Raw genomic sequence first — 7,917 nt, 5'->3', positions numbered from 1 at the left:
CCCAACAGTTAAACTTACTTAAAATCAATATTAAATGAAAAGCTACTGCTATTAACAATTTATCATTTAACATACTGTATGTACCACAAATTAAGTTAAGTGAACTAAATAATTTTTGTTTAGTTCACTTGACTTAATAAAGTTTTCACAAAAACAAAATGGGGAATTAGCTTAACTATATGTCAAGTGACATCCCCATCCATGAAAAAATATATATAATAGCAAAAGATAATTGGATGTATGTCTATTGTAGCCCCACTCCTCCTACAAAAAAATTAATGTGAAACATATTAAGTACAATTGTCATTTTATATAAACTGTAAAGTGAAAATGCAAACCTCAACACAAAAGTAATAAATATTGACCTGCAGAATCCTACTGCCACAGCCAATAACTCACGAGTGAATCAACCAATCTGCTGACTCCCATCAACTGATAGAACAGGAAGCTGAATCTCCAATTGATCCTCATCCTCCTCTTTCTAAGATGAAAAAGAGATAAAAATAATCTATAGGTTAGAATAAAGTTATTTTAAATATAGAATTAAACAAAACATGCAAGCAATGGAACTTACTTTGCACCCTTTCTTCACTCCATTCAAAGTGCGACACCAATCATATCCATATAACAACATCTCCACCGTAGCTAGTGACAAAGAAGCTCAGTAACTATCAATAACCTTGCTCCCAACACTGAATGCAGACTCTGAAGCAACCGTAGTGATCAGGATGGCTAGTATCTCTCGAGCCATCGTAGACAATTCAGGAAACTTGGTTGAATTTGCCTTCCACCACTGTAAGGCATCGAATGAGTCATGATCCCCCATACACTTATGGCATCCCTCTCCCAAATAACAGTCCAACTCAGACTGACTAGGCTCAATAGTTTCAACCACGTCCAGAAAAGTGCTAAAATCATTCCAAGCCTCGGCTCCCTCAACCGCAGCCACCTCACCAATGGCTCCATGTCCATCCCCTTATGATGTAAAAGCATGGGCGATAGTCACACCTTGGTTAGCTTGAACATACTCCCCATATAACTCATACAATGCATCCAGGACTGTCACCATATTTGTCCGTCCTTCTGCCTCAAAATATATCTTAGGGAATGTCCACTGAATAACCCTCATTTTCAACCGAGGATCCAATACAGCAGACACAGACATCAACACATTACATTCCCCCCAATATTTATCAAACTTCTGTTTCATTTTCCTAACCATTACTCTAATAAAATCATCTTCGGATTCACTTTTACTATCCAACATACATTTCATTACACACACCTCCTTCAAGAATAAATTAGACGTCGAATAATCACTTCCTGAAATGAGTTTGATTGAACCACTGAATACTTTCAAAACTTCACAAACTTTCTCCACTTTCTCCAAATCCTCGTCACTTGGATTATTATGATAATTGATATCCCTCTCTTTCACTCTTGGAAAAACCTTTTTGAACTTAATTGTCGTTGCCAACATTTCATAGGTAGAATTCCACCTTGTTTTACAATGAAGAATAAGTTTCCGATACGACAATTTAAGTTGTTGAATAATCTCAGAAAGTACCTTGAGTCTGCTTTCTGAACTGTTGATATACAACACACTCTCATAGATGTCGTCAATGATGTGACTAATTTGATGAAGTCCATCTTGAACAATCAGGTTCAAGATGTGTGCACAACATCTCACATGAAACAGTTTATCTCCACAAAGGAGTTTCCCCGAAACTTCAAAATTTTCCTTCAAAACCTTAATCGCAACATCATTACTTAAAGCATTATCCACAGAAATAGTATATACCTTATTTTGAATTCGCCATCCCATTAGGCACTTGAAAATTCCATCCGCAATCACAATACCAGTCTAGGGAGGAGGTAGACGAACAAAGTTGAGGATATGTCTATTTAGCCTCCAAGTACTATCTATCCAATGCCCGGTCAACACCATATACTCCATCTTTTAATTCCCTGAATTCCATAAGTCTGTAGTCAAATTGATTTTTGTTACAGTCTTCAACAAAGTCTTCAATTTGGCCTTCTCACTTTCATATACCTTCATACAATCTTTTTTACAAGTATGGCGGGAAACCAGAGTCCATCCAGGAATCTCATACTTCATCATATTATTCAAGCCCTCTTCCTCCACAACTGTAAATGGATGCTCATGCATAAACACCCAATGGGTAATCAATTCCCTCATTTTCAACAAGTCAAACTTCCCACTTAAAGCTGGCAAAATAATAGTTGGAACATCATTACCGGCACTCAGAAAACTAATATGTTGTTGCCTCATGGAAGCTTTTCTCCTTAAACACCGGCTTAAATGTCTATTGAACTAGGTGGTGCTTCCAGTGGCATTAATACACAACTTGACTTTGCAATGGATACACTCAGCCTTTTTGGTGCCATTAGGGAGTACCACCTCCTTGAACTCCAACCATAACACTGAAGTCTTCGCTCTTTTTTGCTTCTAAACCGGATTTTGATTTTCATCACCATTATCCGGGCTACTAATACTTTGCTCCGTATTAGTAGTGGTTACATTCAAGTTAAGGTTACCGCCAGGTGTATCGGTAATTGTATCTTATATTGCAGGGGTACTTGAGGAATTGCCCTCCATTTACAAACTTATAAATGGGAAAAAAAAAATCAACAATTTAATGCAAAACCAATATGAAATAATGTCAAACTATTACATTGCACACACATCAAACCAATACATTATACATTGCACACCAATATTAATTGTCACCAATACATCCCAACATTCATTTATTCTTTAATTAGAGATATTGGTTTTGTATCATGTTTGATTAAGTTTCACATGTTATATTTTGAAATTTGTCTGACTTTCATTTGCAACTCACATGATAACTTATGAATATGATAATATTTAGAATTTAACATGTTCTATTTTGAATTCATTAAATTTGAATATATAAACTTCATTTATGTAAATAAATTGGAAGGGTACATAATACAATGTCCCTCCACTCACCAATCCAACATATTGTGCTCTTAGGCATCCACTAGTATGTGCTTAACAAAAGTTGTAAGGTGTGATTCGATTTCTCAATAGAGCTAAGACATCGATATCTACTTGAAAAAAGAAAAAGAGTAGAACAAGGTTTTAAGTGCAGATATTTGTTTATGGCCAACAATACTTCACTTTCTCCTTACCCCAATGATAATGCTTTCTTTTCTTTAATGTCCAATCCATTCACTTCTTTTTCTAATCAGTGCAGAAAATTTGCTATCCCTTTTGGCTTTAACAAAATAAAGTTTGAATTTGATTAAGCAATGTGGCCGTACAGCACTTGTGTGCATGCATGAGAGATGAGAATCAGACTTGAGTATGGGGCCTTGGTCTTGGGCTATGTGCTGCCATGCATATTGGCTTCATGTTATTTTATAAAGCTTTGACAAGCTGGTGGGTATTGAAAAGGTTAAAATATAAGACAAGGTAACAGATAATATGGTCAAGCATTTCAAGTATAATACAAAAAAGTTGGCATTTCTTCCTGCCATTTCCATTAATCAAGAGAGGGCGGCTTGCATATTCCTTCTCTACAATCAAAATGAAAGATTATTAAGTATCCATGTGCTTGTTGATTATCACAAGGCTATTCTATTAATGTTTTCTTCGGCCCAACACCCATTGTTATAAATAAACTTGTGGCTAAAATGCACTAGGGACAACTCATTGCACATGCTTATCAGATAGTTAAATTTTTATTCTTTGACTCAGATTTTCTCCATGGACAGAAGAGTATACTTTCTTTTTAGAGCTATAAAGAATGAGGTAGCCATGTGAGGGTTAGCACTGTTAATCTGTTATTAACCCTCTATAATTAATTGGAATAAGGAACATTTCAGAGAGTTCAAATGAAAGAAACAAAGTTTACATTTAGAAAAAGGTTGATTAGTAGAAGCTAATGACATAGTTAGATATTAAAAAAAAAAACAAAAAAATTGCTTCTATTCCAACAGCATCATGTTGTGTAATATTCTATTTTCTATGCCTTCACAAATGTCATCTTTAAGGCACTGGCTCTTCTTTCTTTACCCCACACCAACACATTCCCACAAGCCAGAAACAAATTTTTAAATCCCCCAGTCCCTACCACCAGATCAGGACCACATTCCTACAACAAGCCACAAACATATTTATAAACTACCAGTCGGCCAGTCCCCACCACCAAATGCAAAACTCCATAACCACATTCCCACAAACAAATTTATAAATAACAACCAGTCAACCATTAACAAACTCCTTTGCAATTGAAATTTTGTCCCAACACAACCATAATCACAATTCACAAACAATTTCAATTTTAGTAAAGCAATTTAAATAAATAGTCAAACAGACCCAATACACGGCACTACTCTTCACAGATAGTACACAAACATTAACCTTGTATGGGTTTCACAGCAACACCACCACGGTCAACCACTAATAAAGCAATTTCAGTCTGCTCTTCCTAAATTCTTTCACCAGAAAAAGCCCCCTGTTATAGACAAACAATTCACAAAAAAACAAGTTAAAATCTGACAAAAATTGAAGAAACCCCAAACTCCAAACAAGCAACCACAAACAAACAACCATAGCAGATGATGAAGATCCGACGAAGAAACCCCTTACTCACTGATTAAATTCCTATGAAAATCCAATGAAGATGATGACGAACCAACGAAGAAACTTCAGATCTAATGAAGATGATTCAGATCCGACAAAGAAGATTCAGATCTAACAAAGCTCGTACAAAGAAGACGAAGTTCAGACAAAGATCCAACGACGATCAAACGACGATGACGAAGATCCAATGGCAACCGACGGTCCGACGAAGATGAATAATATCCCACGAAGATCCCGCGAAGATGACGAAGATGAACAATATCCCACGAAGATCCCGCAAAGCTAACGAAGATGAACAAGATCTGGCCGAAATCGTTACTTTGGGAGGAGTTTGATTCAAATTTTATGGCAAGGGTTCTACTGCTGACGGATTTTTCGTGATTTGGGGATTTTAATAATGGGGGCCATTTGTTATTTTTAAAACTTGTTTACATTATTTTCAATGAAATCCCAATAGTTCAGAAATTCTCAAAAAAAACCTGCTATTTCGAGCCAAGCGTGGCTCGCGAGCCTGACGAGCCAATCCTTGTATGGCTCGAACTCGGCTTGTTTTGTCTCACGAGCCGAGTCAAGATAGCTCATAATTAGACGAATCGAGCCATTAACGAGCTAGACTCGAGCCGAGCTGAGTCGAGCGGGCTCGCGAGCGGCTCGGTTTGCTAACCAGCCCTATATATGGTCCACTAACAATTGAGGCCAGAGGTGGATATTCATACTTTATCACATTTACTGATGATTTCAGTAGATATGGTTATGTCTATCTTATAAGACATAAATCTGAAGCCTTTGATAAGTTCAAAGAATTCAGAAATGAAGTACAGAATATATTGAGCAAAAGTATTAAAGCTCTTCAGTCGGATCGAGGAGGTGAATACTTAAGCTTAGGGTTTTCTGAATACCTAAAGGAATGTGGGATAGTGTCACAACTCACCCCTCCGTATACACCCCAACACAATGGAGTATCTGAAAGGAGGAATAGGACCATACTTGATATGGTTAGGTCCATGATGAGTTTTAGTGATTTACCTGCATCGTTCTGGGGTTATGCCCTAGAAATTGCGACACACGTTTTGAACCGTGTGCCATCAAAGTTTGTAGATAAGACTCCATATAAGCTATGGAGTGGGTAAAAGCCCAGCTTGTCTTATCTAAGGATTTGGGGTTGCGAAGCTTATGTTAAAAAATTGACTTCGAACAAGCTGAGCCCAAAATCCTGTAAATGTATATTTATGGGGTATCCAAAGGAGACCAAAGGATACTATTTCTATCACCCAGAAGAGCGCAAAATTTTTGTTGCTCGTTCTAGTGTCTTCCTAGAAAAGGAATTTTTTCTAAGAAGTACTAGTGGGAGAAAAGTAGAACTCGATAAAGTTCTAGAACCACAAAATATACTAGACGAAGGACGGGATGATGTGCCACATGAAGTGGTTGAACATCAAGAGGAGGTTACTCCATAAGCTGTGGATCAAAGTGAACCACCTCAAGTAGCACAGGAGCTACGTAGATCTGGGAGAGTACGCCATGAGCCCAAGAGATATAGTTATCTCGTGACTTAACATGGTGACGTACCAGTCTACCAAGATGATGAATCCAGAACCTACGAAGACGCTATATTAGACCCAAATTTCATTAAATGGCTTGAAGCCATGAAATCTGAGATGGAATCTATGTACCAGAACCAAGTATGGTCTTTGGTGGAACCACTTGAAGGGGTAAAACCCATAGGGTGTAAATGGGTCTTCAAGAAGAAGACTGACATGGATGGCAAGGTGCATATTTATAAGGTACGACTAGTTGCCAAAGGTTTCAAACAAATTCATGGAATTGACTATGAAGAAACCTTTTCGTCAGTTGCCATGATTAAATCCATCTGGATTATGCTTACGATTACTGCATATCATGACTATGAGATTTGGCGAACGGATGTCAAAACAGCTTTCCTAAATGGAAACCTTGAAGAGGATGTGTATATGACACAACCCGGTGGTTTCGTTCTTGATGGGCAAGCTGATAGGGTATGCAAGTTGCAGAGATCCATATATGGACTCAAGCAAGCTTCAAGGAGCTGGAACATTCGTTTTGATGATGCCGTAAAAGATTTTGATTTTATCAAGAACGAAGATGAGCCCTATGTTTACAAGAAAGTGACTGGGAGCGCAGTGGCATTCCTAGTGTTGTATGTCGATGACATACTTCTGATCAGAAATGATATACCGAACTTACAGTTGGTAAAGACTTGGCTATCCAAGTGCTTCTCCATGAAGGACATAGGGGAAGCAGCCTACATCCTTGGAATAAAGATCTACAGTGATAGATCGCATAGGTTGCTTGGCCTAAGTTAGAGTGCATATGTTGACAAAGTACTGAACAGATTCAGTATGGAAGAATCCAAGAAGGGATTTCTTCCGATGTCACATGGTGTTTGTCTCTCTAAGGAATTTGTCCTAGAACACAAGATGAGAGAGATAGGATGAAGAGGATCCCATATGCATCAGCAATTGGATCCATCATGTATGCCATGCTATGTATTCGGATTGATGTCTCATGTGCTTTGAGCACTTGTAGTAGATATCAATCAGATCCAGGTGAGCGTCACTGGATAGCTGTCAAGAATATTCTTAAGTACCTAAAGAGGACTAAGGATATGTTCTTGGTTTATGGAGGGGAAGATGAGCTCACTGTAAGAGGATACAGTGATGTTAGTTTCCAAATGGACAAAGATGATTATCGATCGCAATTAGTGTTTGTATTTTGTCTCAATGGGGGTGCAGTGAACTGGAAGAGCTCCAAGCAAAGCACTATAGCGGACTCTACAATGGAGGCTGAGTATATTGCATTGTCAGATACGGCTAAAGAGGTAATCTGGATTAAGAAGTTCGTTACTGAACTTGGTGTGGGTCCCACGATTATTGATCCTATGACATCTATTATGACAACAATGGAGCAATTGCCAGGGAACCACGGTCTCATCAGAAGTCCAGACACATACTTAGACGATTCCTTCTCATCAGAGAGATAGTTGAGAGGAAAGATGTACAGATCAGTAAAGTGCATACTAACAACAATCTCGCAAATCCACTTACAAAGCCTTTGTCACAGCAGAAACATGAAAGGCACTTGAGATCATTTGGTATTAAATACATGAATGATTGTCTATAGTGCAAGTGGGAGATTGTTAGAGTAGATGCCCTAGAGCCAATCAATTATTGTAGAATTGACTCTTTGTAATAATGTTCATTGATCAATAAAAAGCATTTTATACTGTATCGCATAAATCACAA

General features: G+C 37.8%; 1 protein-coding gene across 1 annotated transcript; it reads right to left on the bottom strand.

Moving 5' to 3' along the window:
• Positions 1 to 406: 406 nt before the first annotated feature.
• LOC116142109 (zinc finger BED domain-containing protein RICESLEEPER 2-like) lies at positions 407 to 1,825 on the bottom strand. The gene is made up of 4 exons (XM_031427559.1): positions 1,568 to 1,825; positions 1,009 to 1,450; positions 680 to 975; positions 407 to 481 (listed from the first exon to the last, which is right to left on the bottom strand). Exons 1-4 carry the CDS (start codon positions 1,823 to 1,825, stop codon positions 407 to 409), a joined length of 1,071 nt encoding a protein of 356 aa, XP_031283419.1.
• Positions 1,826 to 7,917: the final 6,092 nt, after the last annotated feature.

This window comes from Pistacia vera, unplaced genomic scaffold, assembly GCF_008641045.1.
Source record: "Pistacia vera cultivar Batoury unplaced genomic scaffold, PisVer_v2 Contig405, whole genome shotgun sequence".
In the NCBI taxonomy this organism is placed as follows: Eukaryota; Viridiplantae; Streptophyta; class Magnoliopsida; order Sapindales; family Anacardiaceae; genus Pistacia; species Pistacia vera.
The sequence above is the reverse complement of the archived record's forward strand: the minus strand, read 5'-3'. Positions and strand labels throughout refer to the sequence as shown.